Here is a 20956-nt window from a genome sequence, read left to right as displayed (position 1 = left end):
CACTGCTTTGCTTTATCTTGGCCAGGTCGCAGTTGTAAATGAGAACTTGTTCTCAACTGGCCTACCTGGTTAAATAAAGGTGAAATAAATACAAATGGATGACAAACTTTTAACCACACGTCTCTATCATTCGCGCTCTCTCCATCCCTCTGTCTCTCCATCTCCCACTCTCTCCATCCCTAAGGCTGATAATTAAGGAGGTGATTTGTGAGTTGGAGAACAGGGGGAACATTTGTGGTCAGTATCTCTCCTGAGTGTGTGTCTGATAGAGTACTCTTCAGAACATCTATATGGGCGGCAGGTAGCCTCGGTTAGAGCAATGGGCCAGTAACCGAAAGGTGAAAAATCTGCCATTGTTCCCTTGAGCATGGCACTTAACCCTAATTGACCTCACTCTCTGTGGGCGTCGCACATGGAGTTGGATATGCAAGAAACTCATTTTCATTACACACAATTGTCTAACAGGACAAATATAAGCCCCCCAAATTATTATTATTATTATTATTATAGATAATCCTACATTTAGTAGTCTCACTGGGTAGGAGTTGGCAAAGTTCACATTTGTAGTAAAAGACAGAGGTTTGGTGTAAATCGGTTGAGCACAGAGATATGTCATTTTAAGCTGTTGAGCATATTAGGATGAGACTAGTTTCTGTATAATGTTGTGTAAAATGACATTACCACTCCTCACACTGACTACAGGCCAGAGCTCTGTTCCATCACAACTTTGGGTGTCAAGAGCAGGTGGCAAAAAATCTCCTCAATAACCCTATAATTTAAATCAAGTCAAAGTTTATTGTTTCACGTACACAGATTTGCTGATGTTATTTTTTAAATGTATCTTCTTCTTAATGCATTTGAGCCAATTAATTGTGTTGTGACAAGGTAGGAGTGGTATACAAAAGAACAAGTCCATATTATTATTAAGAACAGAGAAACGACAGCCCATCATTACTTTAAGACATGAAGGTCAGTCAACCCGGAACAGTTTAAGAACTTTGAACGTTTCTTCAAGTGCAGTCGCCACAAAAAACATCAAGCGCTATGATGAAACTGGCTCTCATGAGGACCGCCACAGGAAAGGAAGACCCAGAGTTACCTCTGCTGCAGAGGATATTGGTGCTCTTTAATTATTTGTATTATTTATTTATTTTATTTTTTACATCAGTTTATTTTAGAAACTAATTTCTTAACACTTCATTTTCTTAAACCTGCATCGTTGGTTAAGGGCTTGTAAGTAATCACTTCACTGTAAGGTGTATTGTTGTATTCAGCGCATGTGACAAAATCAAATTTGATTTGATAAGTTCATTAGAGTTAACTGCACCTGTTAAAAAGAGACTGCGTGAACCAGGCCTTCATGGTTTAATTGCTGCAAAGAAACCACTACTAAAGGACACCAATAACAAGAATAGACTTGCTTGGGCCAAGAAATATTAGCAATGGACATTAGACCGGTGGAAATCTGTCCTTTGGTCTGATGAGTCCAATTTGAGATTTTTGGTTCCAACTGCTGTGTCTTTGTGAGACGTAGAGTAGGTGAACAGGTGATCTCAACATGTGTGGTTCCCACGGTGAAGCATGGAGGAGGAGGTGTGATGGTGTGGGGGTGCTTTGCTGGTGACACTGCCTGTGATTTATTTAGAATTCAAGGCACACTTAACCAGCATGGCTACGACAGCGTTCTGTGGCGATATGCCATTCCGTCTGGTTTGAGCTTAGTTGCACTATAATTTGTTTTTCAACAGGACAATGACCCAAAACCACCATTATCTGTTGGGGCATTGTAGTGGATTTAGGGTGGAGGTGATATGGTCCTTAACTAGCCTCTCAAAGCACTTCATGATGACAGAAGTGAGTGCTACAGGGCGATAGTCATTTAAATCAGTTAGCTTTGGGTACAGGAGTGGGGACAACGGACTGGGATATGGAGAGATTGAATATGTACGTAAACACTCCAGCCAGATGGTCTGCACATGCCGAGACGCGGCTTGGGATGCCACCTTGGCCGGCAGTCTTGTGAGGGTTAATATGCTTAAATTACTTAAGTAGCCCATGGAGAACGAGAGCACACAGTCCTCAGTGTTGTTTTCTTTCTAAGCCGGTGAAGAAGGTGCCATCTATCAACGGTTGTTGGTTTGTATAAGTTCTAATTGTCACAGTGGGAACAACATCCTCTATGCACTTCCTGATGAACCTAGTCACAGTGGGAACAACATCCTCTATACACTTCCTGATGAACCCAGTCACAGTGGGAACAACATCCTCTATACACTTCCTGATGAACCCAGTCACAGTGGGAACAACATCCTCTATACACTTCCTGATGAACCCAGTCACAGTGGGAACAACATCCTCTATACACTTCCTGATGAACCCAGTCACAGTGGGAACAACATCCTCTATACACTTCCTGATGAACCCAGTCACAGTGGGAACAACATCCTCTATACACTTCCTGATGAACCCAGTCACAGTGGGAACAACATCCTCTATGCACTTCCTGATGAACCCAGTCACAGTGGGAACAACATCCTCTATGCACTTCCTGATGAGGAAGCATTTCACTACACCCACGATAACATCCACTAAATATGTGACAAAAACAATTTGATTTGATTTGAACCCGGTCACCAAGTCAGTGTATATATTGATAATATTCTTAGAGGCGACCCGGAACATTTCCCAGTCCCCGTAATCAAAACATTCTTGAAGCATAGATTCCAATTGTTCAGACCAACGTTGAGCAGTCCTTACCACACAAGCTTCCTGTTTAAGTTTCTGCCTGTAGGTGGGGAGGAGAAGGATGGAGACGTGATCTGATTTGCCAAAGGGATGGCAGGAGACTGCCTTGTAGCTGTCCTGGCAGGGAGAGTAGCAATGATCCAGGGTCTGTGTAGCAAAGGAGATGTCTTGATACAATTGCGGTAGTATTGTCCTCAGATTTTCTTTGTCACCTTCTTGACGCTACCAATCCCTGTAGCGGGATAATTTCCGTCTGCAACCGCTGAATAGCATAGCGCAACAGTCAAATAATATTACTAGAAAATATTCATATTCATGAAATCACAAGTGCAATATTTTGAAACACAGCTTATCCTTTTGTTAACCCTGTCGTCTCAGATTTAGAAATTATGCTTTACAGTGAAAGCAATCCAAGGGTTTGTGTAAGTTTATCCATAGCATTATGTACACTTAGCATCAGGAAGCTTGGTCACGAAAATCAGAAAAGCAATCAAATTGACCATTTACCTTTGATGATCTTCGGATGTTTTCACTCACGAGACTCCCAGTTACACAGCAAATGTTCCTTTTGTTCCATAAAGATTATTTTTATACCCAAAATACCGACGTTTGTTTGTTGCATTATGTTCAGAAATCCACAGGAAAGCGTGTTCACGACAACGCAGACGGAAATTCCAAATAGTCTTCATAATGTCCACAGAAACATGCCAAATGTTTTTTATAATCATTCCTCAGGTAGTTTTAAAAAGATATATTCGATAATATATCAACCGAGTGTGTAGCTTTCTCCATAACAGCGGGAGGAACAATGGCCGTTTTACTCAATTGCGCACCAACTCACTCTGAGAGCCCCCACCTATCCACTTACGCAATGTGATCCTTCACGCTCATTTTTCAAAATAAAAGCCTGAAACTATGTCTGAAGACTGTTGCCCCCTTAGGGAAGCCACAGAAAAAGGAATCTGGTTGATATCCCTTTAAATGAAGGACAGGCACGCATAGGAACACAGAAGTTTCAAAATAAGAGGCACTTCCTGATTGGATTATCCTCAGGCTTTCGCCTGCAATATCAGTTCTGTTATAATCACAGACAATATCTTTACAGTTTTGGAAACTTTAGAGTGTTTTCTATCCTAATCTAAATAGGCCGTTTACTTTGGGAACGTTATTTTTCCAAACATAAAAATAGTGCCCCCTAGCTTCAAGAGGTTAATGTCCCCAGCTGATAGAGAGAGAGAGAGGAGACAGAAGGTTGAGATAAAAAGAGAGAGCGAGAGAGAGAGAGAGAGAAAAATGTTGTCTTTATTTTAATGAGTGTCTGTCATTACCATAGTACTGATTTGAATACAATGCGCTGGCTATGAGTCAGTACTCACTGTGTCCTCTTAGATACATGTTAAAGATATGTGTATGAGGATGGGGGTGATATAGGCTAGGCATGGGTTCTCCTCTGTATACGGTATGTGAGTTGAAACGTTAATGAGGTTGTATCAGGAAATGGAATACAGATGCAGCTGTCACACCTGCTCCCGCTCTTGCCCTGCATTACGCACTCCTGACAATATAATTTATGCATCCTGCCTTCCCCCGTCACGCGCATCAGCGATATTGGACTCACCTGGACTCACTCAATCACCTGTTTATTTCCTCCCCTATATTTGTCAGTTCCCCGCTCTGTACTCCGCTGCTGGATTGATTGTTATTTGTCTGTGTTACCCGTGTGCTGTCGCTGTTCCTGTCTCGTTCCATATTAAATGTTTGATTCCCCGTACCTGCTTCGCCTCTAAAGTGCCATCCCCGTGACAGCAGCATGAAGTGAAACCCTCGCTTGCTGTGTCAGGATGTTGCAGGATGGAAAACAACCACTAGCGTGTGTGGTTTCAACGATAATGTGTTGGCCTGCTGCCAGAATAGGAAGCTTGGTCTCACTAAGAACTAGACACAGTGTGTGTCCTCCTCCCATCTCCACATGTCCACCTTGAGGGCTATAACAGCACTACAGGGATATCCAAGCCCCAAGACAACTTCAAATCACTCTTTACTACCAAACCATTACATCAGCATAAATGGTCCCCTCACTTCAAATGTCCATCACTTTAATAGCATCTCAATGGTGCAGGAACCAGTTTATCAGATCTTATCAAATCTATTACTAAGGCCATTTTAACAATAGCAATACTGATACTATAAATCCAATAGTTGCCATTTAGTGGGTATGCAGAAACAGAAAATGGAAGATCTTTGGCCAGGTTTAGGTACTCTCACTGAGGGTTTTGTGTGGGTTGGAGGACAGCCAGAAATATATCTGTGGGTTGGAGTAATGATAATGAAGTGTATATGTGTGTTAATGAAATAGTTCCCATGTGGAGTACCCATACATCCCCCTATTGCACAGTGCAGGGAGATGGGCAGTTTGCAGGCAGGGAATGGGAGACACCGCACGGCCACACCGCAGTCATCAATCTAACGCCTGGACCTAGGGCTGTCACTGCCTGCCAGGGCATCTATTCTGGAGTGATGGGTTTTAAGACTGGGCCATTGACCAGATCTCACCACTTTTTCTTTATAGCTGATGAAAGGCCCCAGTGAGCTGCTAGCCTGATTTCAGCAGAATTCTTTAAAACAACACAACCCTGACAGGCAATCTGACCATCAGACCATGGCACGCCCGCCTGGGCCTCATAGCCGGAGAGGAGTATTGGAAATGGTTGTGTTTGGTGTGAATTATTTTGTGAGTTTTGTGATTTATCTGACTTAACTCTCCCATGCTCAAAATGACCTCTCTCAGACCACAAAACTTCACAAAAGTAAATATGATTGATGTGAAGATTATTAAGCTAGGCTAAGGTTTTTTGCATTTAACAGCTGCCATGGTGATAGAAGTTTAGATAGAAGTGATCCAATACGCTAAACTAGTCGGACATTATGTTTTGAGCTCCAGATCTGTTGGCCTGGTCTACACTAATGATGTTTATTAACCCTGTATTGCTGATGGTATGTAATGGCCAATGAAAGGCTTTGAAGCCACCGGTTGCGATATTGTCACTCCCCAGATGAAGCAGTCCTCCAGAGGAATGAACGGAATTACACACTATTTCAAATGTTTCAAGGACAAAATGACATGTATTTAGGTATTTATTTGTTGTAAGGGGGACAGTAACATTTTTTCTCTCCCCCTAAAATATTTGAAGGAATATGTTTTAATATATTTGATCATTTTAATGTTCAGATCACTTAATATAATTTAAAAGTATGTATTAAGATGTCAACAACAAATGTAGATATTAATAAATATATTTATATAGCTTGCAAAATATATTTTTTTACAATGGAAAATAACTACCAAAGTGGCTGTGTGGTGGCCTCAAAACAGCACCCCCTGTCAGTCATCTAGGAGTAATACATAGCATTGGTCTGCACCCTAACCATTACACAAACACAAACTCATCCATTTGATTTGCTGTGATTTTCTGTAGAGTGAGGTAACACATCTCCCAGGGTTGTCCTTAGAGAATTATGTTCTGGGTTTGGATAGTATTCGGACTTGTGTTTGCATTATTCAATACTACATCATACTCTAGACCCCTCAAAATTAACTTTGTGCCTCAAAGCCCCCATTGTTCCCAACTAAGCAGGGACTAATTTAGACTTTGTACACCAGCTGGGTGCAATTCATTATCAGGTAGAGCAGAAAGCCAGCGGTCTCCAGACCTCGTAAGGTAAGAGTTGAATACCCCTGCTCTAGACAGTAACATATCTTCTCTCTCGTTGTGGTAATGGCAGCAGGTGTCCATCATGCATTATTCATGGTAGTAGGCTACTGTATACTATTCATAGACATCTTGATGAACACAGCTTATTTTACTCCCGTGGGTCTCTGTTTCTGCTTTCTCTCTCTCTCTGTCTCTCTCTCTGTCTTTCTCTCTCTGCCTCTCTCTCTCTGCCTCTCTCTCTCTCTGCCTCTCTCTCTGTCTCTCTCTCTGTCTTCCTCTCTCTCTCTCTGTCTCTCTCTCTGTCTTTCTCTCTCTGTCTCTCTCAGTAGTAATTGCGGCATACCTTAGAGGACATCCAGTGCTTCCCACCAGTTGTGATAATAACGCATTATAACACAGCAGATTATCCTCGTCTTCTCTTTCCCCTCCAATCAATTTTGAAGCAGTCATAGAACATATCAAATATAAAAAATACAAATAAAAAATACAATAAAACAACAAGTAGCAAAGGATATTTCCAAGTCAAGCGACAGGGTAAGGGCAGTTTCATAGTTAAAGTGCAAGTGCTAAGTGAAATTAACATTTTGTTAAATTGCAGAATTGCATTCGGAATAAAAAAGTATTTGGCCCTATTTTTTTCCCCTTAGGTAGTCTGTACCTGCGGCCAGAGAGAAAGAGCTGGAATTCGTGGTGGAACGAGTCAACCGCTATTTTATTTGCCTTCAGGAGGGCTCTGCCCAGGTAGAATTATGACAGTTCTTGCTGTTGCTGCCTCAGGATTTTTCCACAAGTCCAGACTTCTTTGCCCAACCTATTTTTCCATGCAACCTTGATATTCTTAAACCAGCAGGTCAAGCAGTAGGACAGAATGCATTCAATGTATAAGGACACAAGGCCAGACCCAAATGCAGACACAGGAGGCAGATTATGACAGAGGGAGTAGGCAAAGCCAGGTCAGGGACAGGCGAGAGTTCGTTAACCAGGTCAGAGTCCAAACTACCAGACGGTACAAGGGGATAGGCAGGCTGGTAGTCAGAACAGGCAGAGTGGTCAGGCAGCGGGTTTGGAGTCAGGACAGGGCAAGGGTCGAAACTGAGAGGATTAGAAGCAAACAGAGACTGGGAAAAATAGGAGCAAGGAAAACCGCTGGTTGACTTGACAAAAAAGACAAACTGGCACAGAGACAGGAAACACAGGGATAAATACACCGGGGATAATAAGCGACATCTGGAGTGGATGGAGACAATCACAAGGACAGGTGAACCAGATCAGGGTGTGACACAATGAATGATTTATAAAATAATAATGATGGTTAGATCAACATTAAAGTGCAGTTTCCGTAGTACAGTCTCTGTTGGCCTTTCTTTAAAATAGCATCGGTAAAATGATCCCAGGACAGTTTGTTGTCAATGACTAGTTCAAGATATTTGTACTCCTCCACTATTTCGATGGGCTCACTTTTTTATCAGTGATGTGTGCATGGTAGTGTTCCTTGTTTCTTTATTTACTTTTAGATGGGACGACTCACAGCAGACTGTAAAATCATTCAGAGCCGGTCCATGCTCCGTCTCATCCCCTTCGAAGAGACTGACCAAAGCAGTATCGTCAGCATATTTGATCAGGTGGCGCCCTAGGAACTAGCTCCGGCAGCTGTCTATACAATATGTATAGTACTGGTGAAAGAACACTGCCCTGTGGGGTTCCAACTGAAGTAGAGTGCTAACTCGTACCTGCTGAGACCTATCAGTTAGGAAGTTGGTGATCCATGTGATAAGTCTCCTCTGTCTGTTCGCGAGGACAAACAAAGCTGATAGAGAGAGGAGACAGAAGGAGAGATAAAAAGAGCGAGAGAGAGAGAAAAAATGTTGTCTTTATTTTAATGAGTGTCTGTCATTACCATAGTACTGATTTGAATACAATGCTGTGATTGTGTTAAATGCAGAGGAGAAATCTGTGAACTGCCCTCCAAATGCATGTACACCAGGTGTAAGAGCGAGAGGATGCCATCATCTTTGAAGCAAGGGGTTCAACCCTTGCTTCAAACTGGGTAAAAACTTGTTCAGTTCATTGGCTGTACACTCTCTAGTCGGGACAGGGATGGAGACGTTGCCTCCATTTGAAGGGGGCATTTGCCATATTCTTAATGCCCATCCAGGCAGACGGAGAGTCTCCCTGTGACATTATCTGTTGCACCTTATCCTTGTACTGGCATTTCGCCTACTTTATCTCTTTGTTCATCTCTCTACCTCTTTTCTATCAAGTAGATTCCCAGAGGCAAACACTTGTTTCTTCTTGCCAAGCACCACATTCAATTATTTGGTCACCCATGGTTTATTGTTAGAAAATATCTTACTTGTTTTTTACGGGATAGTCCTTGGTCACCCATGGTTTGTTGTTACGAAATAGCTTACATGTTTTTTGGGGGATGACCAAATCAACACAGAATTCAATATAGCCAGATATTACGTTCAGGTCAGCTGATGATTTATCAAATACACTCCAGGTAGTACAATCAAAGCATCCCTGCAATTGATCAATACTATCTTTTTCATACACCTGGATTCCTTTTCTTACACCACCTTCTCCCTTTTTAATATTTAAAATTGTATTTTATATTGCATCTAGATTGTGGCTTCCATCAATGTAATTGTCTGCATAATTTCCAATCCCCAATATTTTTTTGTAAATATTCAGTACCAGTCAAAAGTTTGGACACACCTACTCATTCAAGGGTTTTTCTTTATTTTGTACTATTTTCTACACTGTACAAGACATCAAAACTATGAAATAACACACAAGGAATCATGTAGTAAGCAAGAAAGTGTTAAACAAATCAAAATATATTTTAGATTTTAGATTCTTCAAGTAGACTCCCTTTGCCTTGATTACAGCTTTGCACACTCTTGGCATTCTCTCAACCAGCTTCACCTGGAATGCTTTTCCAACAGTCTTGAAGGAGTTCCCACATATGCTGAGCACTTGCTAGCTGCTTTTCCTTCACTCTGCGGTACAACACATCCCAAACCATCTCAATTGGGTTGATGTCGGGTGATTGTGGAGGCCAGGTCATCTGATGCAGCACTCCATCCCTCTCCTTCTTAGTCAAATAGCCCTTACACAGCCTGAAGGTTTGTTTGGTCTATGGGTCTTTATTTCTATGCACTCTGCACTTTGCTAGAATTTTTTTAATGGACTGGATTTTTATATTTGCCACTTGGGTCCTGTTTCAGTAATAATGAAATCAGGCCTTCTTCTTGAGTATCTGATAATCTGCCATTTTTATAGGAGTGGTTAAAACATGTTAATAATGGTCCTCTGAGTGCATGAAGAAGTTCCTCCTCTGTAATTTGGCCTTCCCATGAGTCTTTCTGTGTAGCTGTTCATTTTATATTATTACCTTTGGTGAGTGGAGATGTTGGAGACTGAAACATAAACATGAAGCTTAAAGTACTTTGCTTCCTCTTTCAAAAGATTTATTGGTGAATCATGGGTGACTATCATTTGTTACAAGTTTCAGTAAATTATTTTTGGTAACATTTCTCTGTTGAAGATTAAAACAACATTTGGTGTATCTTTCCTCATATTCCAACCAGTTCCCTTTATTTGTTATAATACATTACATTGGATCTTTCTTGGATGAGTTCCTCCATTTCTTTTTGTTTTTCCTCTAACGTGCCTCTGTGCCTCTATGCTACTGTTTTATTGCTGTCTATCTGTACTGTCAGTCCCTCTATTTCCTTTCTTAAAAGCAATAATTGCTTTTGTTGCTTTTGTTTTATAGATGAGTATTGAATTGCATGGCCTCTAAAGGCACATTTAAAAATGTCCCATACAATAAGTTATTCTGTCCTGGTTAAAAACTATTTGTCATCCAATAGGCTTTGATAATTAAATAAAATTGAACCTTTATTTAACTAGGCAAGTGCAATACCCTCACCCCTGGTGAGTTATTATTTGATGTTCCGACTGCATTCTGTCCCGTCAACACTTTTTCAACATTTGGTGCCAGCGAGAATCACATAAAGTAGTCAAGACGACTATCTTGATTGAGCCGCCACCATATACATCTCACTAGGTCAGGATAGCCTAGTGGTTAGAGCGGAAGGTTGCAAGTTCAAACCCCCGAGCTGACAAGGTACAAATCTGTCCTTCTGCCCCTGAACAGGCAGTTAACCCACTGCTCCTAGGCCGTCATTGAAAATAAGAATTTGTTCTTAACTGACTTGCCTAGTTAAATAAAGGTAAAAGAAAAATATTTAAGCCTCCATATATCCACTAGTTTCATGACAGTCGTGATTTCCTTAAGTGCATAAGGTTGATAGTTTGTAGTGTGATTTCCTTAAGTGCACAAGGTTGATAGTTTGTAGTGTGATTTCCTTAAGTGCATAAGGTTGATAGTTTGTAGTGTGATTTCCTTAAGTGCATAAGGTTGATAGTTTGTAGTGTGATTTCCTTAAGTGCATAAGGTTGATAGTTTGTAGTGTGATTTCCTTAAGTGCATAAGGTTGAGAGTTTGTAGTGTGATTTCCTTAAGTGCATAAGGTTGATAGTTTGTAGTGTGATTTCCTTAAGTGCATAAGGTTGATAGTTTGTAGTGTGATTTCCTTAAGTGCATAAGGTTGATAGTTTGTAGTGTGATTTCCTTAAGTGCATAAGGTTGATAGTTTGTAGTGTGATTTCCTTAAGTGCATAAGGTTGATAGTTTGTAGTGTGATTTCCTTAAGTGCACAAGGTTGATAGTTTGTAGTGTGATTTCCTTAAGTGCATAAGGTTGATAGTTTGTAGTGTGATTTCCTTAAGTGCATAAGGTTGATAGTTTGTAGTGTGATTTCCTTAAGTGCATAAGGTTGATAGTTTGTAGTGTGATTTCCTTAAGTGCATAAGGTTGATCATTTGTAGTGTGATTTCCTTAAGTGCATAAGGTTGATAGTTTGTAGTGTGATTTCCTTAAGTGCATAAGGTTGATAGTTTGTAGTGTGATTTCCTTAAGTGCATAAGGTTGATAGTTTGTAGTGTGATTTCCTTAAGTGCATAAGGTTGATCGTTTGTAGTGTGATTTCCTTAAGTGCATAAGGTTGATCATTTGTAGTGTGATTTCCTTAAGTGCATAAGGTTGATAGTTTGTAGTGTGATTTCCTTAAGTGCATAAGGTTGATAGTTTGTAGTGTGATTTCCTTAAGTGCATAAGGTTGATAGTTTGTAGTGTGATTTCCTTAAGTGCATAAGGTTGATAGTTTGTAGTGTGATTTCCTTAAGTGCATAAGGTTGATAGTTTGTAGTGTGATTTCCTTAAGTGCACAAGGTTGATAGTTTGTAGTGTGATTTCCTTAAGTGCATAAGGTTGATAGTTTGTAGTGTGATTTCCTTAAGTGCATAAGGTTGATAGTTTGTAGTGTGATTTCCTTAAGTGCATAAGGTTGATAGTTTGTAGTGTGATTTCCTTAAGTGCATAAGGTTGATCATTTGTAGTGTGATTTCCTTAAGTGCATAAGGTTGATAGTTTGTAGTGTGATTTCCTTAAGTGCATAAGGTTGATAGTTTGTAGTGTGATTTCCTTAAGTGCATAAGGTTGATAGTTTGTAGTGTGATTTCCTTAAGTGCATAAGGTTGATCGTTTGTAGTGTGATTTCCTTAAGTGCATAAGGTTGATCGTTTGTAGTGTGATTTCCTTAAGTGCATAAGGTTGATAGTTTGTAGTGTGATTTCCTTAAGTGCATAAGGTTGATAGTTTGTAGTGTGATTTCCTTAAGTGCATAAGGTTGATAGTTTGTAGTGTGATTTCCTTAAGTGCATAAGGTTGATAGTTTGTAGTGTGATTTCCTTAAGTGCATAAGGTTGATAGTTTGTAGTGTGATTTCCTTAAGTGCATAAGGTTGATAGTTTGTAGTGTGATTTCCTTAAGTGCATAAGGTTGATAGTTTGTAGTGTGATTTCCTTAAGTGCATAAGGTTGATAGTTTGTAGTGTGATTTCCTTTTCTAGTTCCGTATTATAACCTCCCACCATAATAGTAAATAATCATTTGTTCTTAACTTAACTGACCTAGTTAAATAAAGTAAAAATATGTATATAATAATAATGTAATAGAGTCTTGTATTGCTTGTATGCTTGATAAATCATTATATAGATTTTCATAGAAGCGTGGATCATCATTATTTGGACTGTATAGATTAATGAGCCAAATATGTTTATGGTCCAATAACATATTTGAAAAAATCCATATACCTTGCGGGTCTGTTTTGAACAATCTGCACATTCGGATCACAATAGGTATGATTTTCCTTCTCTTTTATCAACCATTCAATCAATCAATCAAATGTATTTATAAAGCCCTATTTACATCAGCCGATGTCACGAAGTGCTGTACAGAAACCCAGCCTAAAACCCCAAACAGCAAGCAATGCAGATGTGGAAGCATGTTCCAGGTAAATACTGATAGTATTATTATCTGCTAAGCCATTACGATTACTGTACAACTGGCTATACTTATTTCACCATTTACCATAATGAGATACAAGTTTCAATTCTACTTATTGTAATATATGTTTGTAAACGTACCGTACAAAGTACAATAATGATTGAGTGTCCATATAGCTATAATATGGTATTTTCACTGCTACTGAGTAAACCGCCAACTGGAGCAGATTACCAATCAGGCCTTTATGGTCAAGTGGTCAGACGGAATACACTCCTCGGTAAAAGGCAGTCAGCTTGGAGTTTGCCAAAAGGCACCTCAAGACTCTCAGACCATGAGAAACAAGATTCTCTGGACTGATGAAACCAAGATTGAACTCTTTGGCCTTAATGCCAAGCGTCACGTCTGGAGGAAACCTGCTGTGAGGGATGTTTTTCAGTGGCAGCGACTGGGAGACTAAAAGTTGGGAAAGCTGAATGGAGCAAAGTACAGAGAGATCATTCATGAAAACTTGCTCCAGAGCACTCAGAACCTCAGACTGGGGTGAAGGTTCACCCTCCAACAGGATAACAACCCTAAACACACAGCCAAGACAACGCAGGAGTGGTTTCGGGATAAGTTTCTGAGTGTCCTTGAGTGGCCCAGCCAGAGCCCGGACTTGAAGACTCAAAAAGACTTGAGGCTTTAATCGCTGCCAAAGGTGCTTCAACAAAGTACTGAGTAAAGGGTTTGAATACTTATTTAAATGGGATATTTCATTTTTGTATTTTTCAAAATAAATGAGCAAAAAGTAAAATGCAAGGTTTTTTGCTTTGTCATTATGGGTCCCTGTATTCATATAGATAACATGAGTTTGCCAGCAATTTGTCAATGTTCCCCTTCAATGATTGGACATGGGAGAGCAGGAAAGTTGGAAGAGAGATCTTTGTTTTGTTCCTCTTCAACCTCTGGTCACACCTCCTTTCCTGCCCCACCCCCTTTCGCCATCTCTGAAGTGATGTCCCCTTTGGTCCATTCTCCCCAATGTGAGTTGTTACATTGTAAAAGAGAGTTTCTGCTATAAAGGATGAGTGGTTCCGCCGACTTTCTCGAAAGTTTGCATGCTGTTTCAGGTACCAGCAAACGTAATCCAAGTAGGAGAATAATCCACTGTACACATTTCATGTCGCTCTACTGTAGCCTAACCCTAATCCGATGCAACATAAAACACTTTATACTACTATAAACAAAGCAACAACAACGGACGAGTTTAAACAACTAACAAACAATCGATTCAGGACACCACTGCATAGAGCTCCCAAGGTCACGCAGCACCCCCAAGGAGGTGTGCGGCAGAGGTCGAAGAGGAACAAAACAAAGATCCATCTTCCTACTGTCCTGCTCTTCGATGTCCAATCACTGAAGGGGAAAATGGACGAATTGCGGGCAAACTCACAGTATCTATATGAATACAGGGAGGCCTGTGTGATGGCCTTTTCTAAAACTCGGCTGTTGGAGGCGGTGCCCGACTCTGAAGTCACCCCTGACAGATTCACTATCATTTGTCTGGACAGAGACGGTGAAGTTACTGGTAAGGAGCACAGAGGGGGAGTCTGTGTGCTGATAAATGACAGATGGTGTAAAACTACCATTGTCAGGAAGGAAAAAAATGCACTCCTGATATAGAATTATTGTCAGTGTCACTGCACCCCTGCTACCTTCCCTGTGAATTCCCCCAGACTTTTCTGACTGTTGTTTATATCCATCCAAGAGCAAACAGCCTTTTCAATTCGATGCTCCATAGTGCCTGAGTCCCTGACCACCAGGCCATCTGTGTGAGAGATATAACACACACACCACCGACCTGTGACCAGCCACTTCCTACCCCAGTCCAGGCAGGCAACTTCATTTCATGGTCTTCAGCCTGTTGGATGGACGGTGATAAAGTAGCTTGCTTTATGGCGCCGTAAAGCTGGTCGTGGTGGATTGAGAGCAGCAGATAGTCTGGTGGTGTGTCTTGGGGGTATATCATCAACCAGGATGAGGAAAGGGGAGGAGTGACTGGAGTGCAGCCAGAGAATGGCTACGGCCTCAACACTGGATCCATCATGAGGGGCTACCAATAGCGAATATCTCTGTGCTTATTGGCTGATCCAAATGAGATTCTGGTGTAGAACCCTGAATTTGTCAGCAGTGTGCGCAACTAGTTAACTGAAGTCAGGTGCAGGAGAGCAGAGATGAGTGAACAGGCACACTTTATTTGGCAGAGGGAAAACAGTCGGACGCAACTGCATAACGACACTCCCACCAAAGGCAAAAGCGAATAGCGCACTCATCACACAAATAATGTATAGCATACAATACCACAGGTTCCAAACAAAACCAGGTGAAAAACCAGCATGAAGCATCACACATGACAAGCAACGACTAATTACACCCACAGACATGGGGGGAACAGAGGATAATATACACGTAGAGTGATGAGGGGATGTAAAACAGGTGTGCAGAAAAACAAGACAAAACAAATGGAAAATGAAAGGTGGAGCGATGATGGCTAGAAGACCGGTGACGTCGACCGCTGAGCGCCGCCCGAACAAGAGGAGGATCCGACTTCGGCGGGAGTCGTGACAGAATTAGCGTTGATAAGTTCTGACTCCTACTCTATTAGCTGTGCATTCAGTGTGAAACAAGTTTCAAACATAGTCATGTTAATGCACGCAGTCAATCATTTTTTCTAACTGCAAACAAAAAATAAGAGGAAAAAAGTCAATTTTCGGGAAATACTAAATGGTAATTCCGCTGGTTAGTCCACTGGTAATACATTTAAAGTGTGTGTGGTTAATGTTTTATATTTTTTACAAGAACCCTCCATATTACCCTCAATGGGAGACTAAACACCTACTAGCTTTCACCAATATTTTCTGCATCAAATTAGTCCCCAGCTTGAGCAGATATCAACCATTACTAACTTGTAGCTCCTAGGCCCTACTACACACAGTATGGTAGCTACAGTATTCCATGCCTTAGCCCTGCTCCTGCCACTGTCCTGTATATATATATATATATATATATATATATATATATATATATATATATATATATATATATACACATCCCAAATTGCACGTTATACCCTATACCAGGGCTCATAGTACTCTGGTCAAAGGTAGGGGACTATGTAGGGAATAGGGTATCATTTGGGATGCAAGCTGTGAAGGGCATCAGTGGGTAGTGAAGTGTACTGTACACAGAGCCAAAACAGTCTGCCTGGGCTGGCAGCACAGAATCATGTCACGGTCAGCGTTTTTCAGCATTTTCCACTCAGGCCCCCCCAGTCATAACACACCACATGTGATGTAATGAGCTGTGTGCCACTAAAATACATGTACACAGTGAGTCCTATCACACTGATATTGAAAGACTGAGACAGATAGATGGTCCATCTCTCTAAGCTAAAGCATTTGATGACAGTGTCGTCCGACAGACTGCATGTTAGACACAATGACGTTTCTGGATGGGACTCTGTTAAGTACAAGTTCACCAGTGTGTGGAATCAAGGGCTCCGTAATGAATTATAAAGAGAGTCAGATTCAAGTCAAGGACTATGATGTTAGGCTGCTAATGAGTTGGGCAATTGCCTTTGACGTCACGGTTCTTTCTGTTAGCTCCAAATGACGAGTGTAGTCTTTATTCATTGTGATCAAACTTGTACTTGTACTCTGAGGTGCTTGATACATATAGCCACTAAACACAGGCCAGTGTGTGTAGGTGAGTTTGTCAGACCCCTGTGGGAATGTTTGTGTAGCGTTTTTGGATTGTATAATTAACCCTATTAAGGGATTGGTGATAGGGCTGTTTGTAATGATATTAAATGAATGCCACGCTAACGCTCCTCTTCCATATGCTTTCATAGCAGAGAAGAGGCTCGCTCGTGTGTGTGTGTGTGTTCAACAGCCTGGGTGGGTGACTGTGATTCTGTTAATGACATTTGTGTGGTAGTCCTAATGACTGTAGAAGTGATGGATGCTCATCGCTTTGATGCTAATTTGATTAGACACATGTAAACACAGTGCCAAGCTTCCAGACCGGCAGTCTGGGCCTCCATCCACACTCTGCAGGGTCAGTCAGGAGAGTGGCTGATATGCTAGTGATATCACATTGACTTGTGGGGCAGCAAGATGAGTGCCTGTGTAACAGGGGATTGGTAAACTTATTCCTCAGTTTAAAAAAACCCATCTAACCACACCATCAAATTGGTAGCTTTTTGGTGGCGAGCTTATACATTGTCAAAAGTTTCTATGTGCTGGTGAGGGATGAACCGGTATGGTTAAACAAGAGCAGGTTCTGTGTCTGTCAAACAGCTGACAGATACATCATGCAGAGTTTTCCAATGAATTCATGTGACATATGACCTCAGAAAGTTCTAATGGACATTCAGTGGTCACAAAACATGCACAACATGCAAATCTTTCTGCTCTATCTGGCCGCAGACGGTGATAATAATTCTGAATCATTAGGATCTAGCAGCAGACAGAAGGACAACTCTAGGTTAACACCCCCATCTAGTGCTCAGTATCAAGCATTGCTCTTCTCTGCTGAATTGGTTTGTGTGTGTGTGCGTGTGTGTGTGTGGCTGCATGTCTGTATGTATATGTGTGCGCATACGTGTGTGTTTGTGTGGTGACGTGGGTGCACTCTTGACAAAACAGCTTAAAATTAGCCACAGTTCGAGAGAGAAAAGATTTAATGAGAGCAAGCTTTTCGTTGGAGAGCCTTTGTAGCCCTGAGGTGTACGATGCCACAGGAGCACGACCCGAAGCAGCGGCCTCTCTGTCTCTATTTATTAGGCTTCAGCCTTAGTCACATGATCTGGAGCGTGAGTCACATGACATGAATCTCGAGGCCAGGCGTTGTTTGTCTGTGTGGCCTGACCTGCCTTCTCTTGGTTAGCCCCCCCGCCTGCTCACAAACATAAATAAAACTCACTATAACAACCAAGATGAAAGTACAGGCTGCATTAGGGGGGGGGCAGGGAGGGAGGAAGGAAAGGCCCTACTTCTACTCTGACTAGGACAGCATACATGGCATTACATTACAGAGTTATTCATATACAGTCGAAGTCAGAAGTTTAGATACACTAAGGTTGGAGTCATTAAAACTCGTTTTTCAACCGCTCCACAAATTTCTTGTTTACCAACTACAGTTTTGGCAAGTCGGTTAGGACATCTACTTTGTGTATGACACAAGTAATTTTTCCAACAATTGTTTACAGACGATTATTTCACTTATAATTCACTATATCACAATTTCAGTGGGTCAGAAGTTTACATACACTAAGTTGACTGCCTTTAAACAGCTTGGAAAATTCCAAAAAAGTATGTCATGGCTTTAGAAGCTTCTGATAGGCTAACTGACATCATTTGAGTCAGTTGGAGGTGTACCTGTGGATATATTTCAAGGCCTACCTTCAAACACAGTGCCTCTTTGCTTGACATCATGGGAAAATCTAAATAAATCAGCCAAGACTTCAGAAAGAAATTTGTAGACCTCCACAAGTCTGCACATTTTTTGTATATATTTTTTTAACCTTTATTTAACTAGGCAAGTCAGTTAAGAACTAATTAACATACAACAACACAGAGTTACACATTGAATAAACAAACATACAGTCAATAATACAGTAGAAAAAGTCTATATACAGTGTGAATGAGTCCTATATCGACATAACCTGAAAGGCCGCTCAGCAAGGAAGAAGCCACTGCTCCAAAACCACCATAAAAAAGCCAGACTACGGTTTGCAACTGCACATGGGGACAAAGATCGTACTTTTTTGTCCTCTGGTCTGATGAAACAAAAATATAACTGTTTGGCCGTAATGACCATCATTATGTTTGGAGGAAAAAAGGGGGAGGCTTGCAAGCCGAAGAACACCAACCCAACCGTGAAGAACGGGGGTGGCAGCATCATGTCGTGGGGGTGCTTTGCTGCAGGAGGGACTGGTCCACTTCACAAAATAGATGGCGTGAGAATGGAAAATGATGTGGATATATTGAAGCAACATCTCTAGACATCAGTCAGGAAGTTAAAGCTTGGTCGCAAATGAGTCTTCCAAATGGACAATGACACCAAGCATACTTCCAAAGTTTTGGCGAAATGACTTAAGGACAAGAAAGTCAAGGTATTGGAGTGGCCATCACAAAGCCCTGGCCTCAATTCCATAGAACATTTCTGGGCAGAACTGAAAAAGCATGTGCGAGCAAGGAGGCCTACAAACCTGACTCTGTCAGGAGGAATGGGCCAAAATTCACCCAACTTGTTGTGGAATGCTTGTGGAAGGCTACCCGACATGTTTCACCCAAGTTCAACAGTTTCAAGGCAATGCTACCAAATACCAATAGAGAGTATGTTAACTTCTGATCCACTGGGAATGTCTTGAAAGAAATCAAATCTGAAATAAATAATTCTCTCTACTATTATTCTGACATTTCACATTCTTAAAATAATGTGGTGATCCTAACTGACTTAAGGCAGGTAATCTTTACTAGGGTTAAATGTCAGGAATTGTGAAAAACTGAGTTTATATGTATTTTGCTAAGGTGTATGTAAACTTCCGACTTCAACTGTATGTAGTAGGCAATACACAAGGCACCATATTGCAAACAATATTTAGTCATCATGCACCATCTTGAGCACCTTGCTTTTTCCCAGCACAAAGCACCCTTATCTAGTCAGTTTCACTCAAATCTCTTTTCACCCAATACCTACCCTCTGTCTCTCTGGAAAGGTCATCCTAATGCCTTCTTTCCTCTCTGTTGGTCTCTATTTTCAGGGACAAGTGATCCGTATGTGAAGTTTAAGATTGCGGGAAAGGAGGTGTTCAGGAGCAGGACCATCAATAAGAACCTGAACCCGGTGTGGGACGAGAGGGTCAGCCTACTTGTGGACAGCCTCCGAGAACCTCTTTATGTCAAGGTACGACTGTCTGAGGGACTCTACTATGTGTCACAGTTTCTGGGTTATTTGATTGTTGTTTCCTTAGGTTACCACTGGATGGCACCCTTACCCTGTTTTCGAGGTTCCAGGTTACCCTGATTATTACTTATTGGATTCACCTGTGTTTAATTACCTTCTCTGTTCACCTGGTTGCCTTGTTTCTGTTTAAACTCTCAGTAAGTTTTGGATTTACCCTTACCTCTGCTTGCCATGGAGCTTGGCTGCAGACATTGTCGGGTGATTTTAGAACTCTTGTGTCCGCTCTGCAGACAGGACAGACGGGAGCAACTCCTATTGCACCTGTAGCTGTTCCTAATGCTCCACTCCCTACCAGCTCAGCTTCTTCCTCCCTTCGGGAGCCTCATATCCCGGCACCAGAGTGCTATGAGGTGCATCCTGGGAGGTGTCGTGGGTTCCTGCTCCAGTGCTCGCTGGCCTTTGAGCTGCAGGCATCAAGGTTTCCCACAGAGCGTTCCAGAGTGACATACATCAGCTCTTTACTCTCAGGACGGGCTCTGGAATGGGCCGTGGCCATTTGGGAGCAGCAATCAGACATTTGTTTTAATTGGAAAAGCTCCAACCAGGAGAAGAAAAAGGTTTTTGATCAGTGGCAGGAACATTGCTCAAAGACTCATTGTTCTTCGGCAGGGCAGCCGGAGTGTAGCTGATTACACCATTGACTTTCAGACGCTCGCCGCTGAGAGCGGTTGGAATACTCAGTGAGGTTCTCAAGGATGAAATGGCTTTCTGGGACAACCCTGACACTCTGGATGAGCTTATCGTTCTGGCCATCCGATTTGACAACCGGCTTCAGGAACATTGTCGTGAGAGAACTTAGGGGTTCCGAGTTGTTTCCAGTGTTTACCACTGACGGAGTCAATTCTACCTTTGTTCCACTGCCTTATGCTGCGTCTACATTTCCTGTACCTTGTCAGAGTTCTCAATTCGGCTCTGGTTCTCATTCATATCCTTCCGGGGAACTGATGCAATTGGGACGCACCAGACTTTCCACTCTGGAGATAAGACGCAGGATTAACGAGCAACATTGTCTGTAATATGGGCAGTCTGGACATTTGTCCCGAGCTGTCGGGAAACAGGATGACTTGGATGAC

At 41.6% G+C, this 20956-nt stretch overlaps 1 protein-coding gene across 1 annotated transcript in view; it reads left to right on the top strand.

Annotated features, from left to right (window-relative positions):
- LOC109875799 (multiple C2 and transmembrane domain-containing protein 1-like) overlaps nt 1-20956 on the top strand; it is a 292254-nt gene that overhangs the window by 116233 nt on the left and 155065 nt on the right. Inside the window, 1 exon segment of the mRNA XM_031817676.1 lies at nt 19681-19823. Coding sequence (XP_031673536.1) covers nt 19681-19823 — 143 coding nt within the window.

The sequence above is a fragment of the Oncorhynchus kisutch genome, linkage group LG3 (assembly GCF_002021735.2).
Source record: "Oncorhynchus kisutch isolate 150728-3 linkage group LG3, Okis_V2, whole genome shotgun sequence".
NCBI classification, from domain to species: Eukaryota; Metazoa; Chordata; class Actinopteri; order Salmoniformes; family Salmonidae; genus Oncorhynchus; species Oncorhynchus kisutch.
The sequence above is the reverse complement of the archived record's forward strand: the minus strand, read 5'-3'. Positions and strand labels throughout refer to the sequence as shown.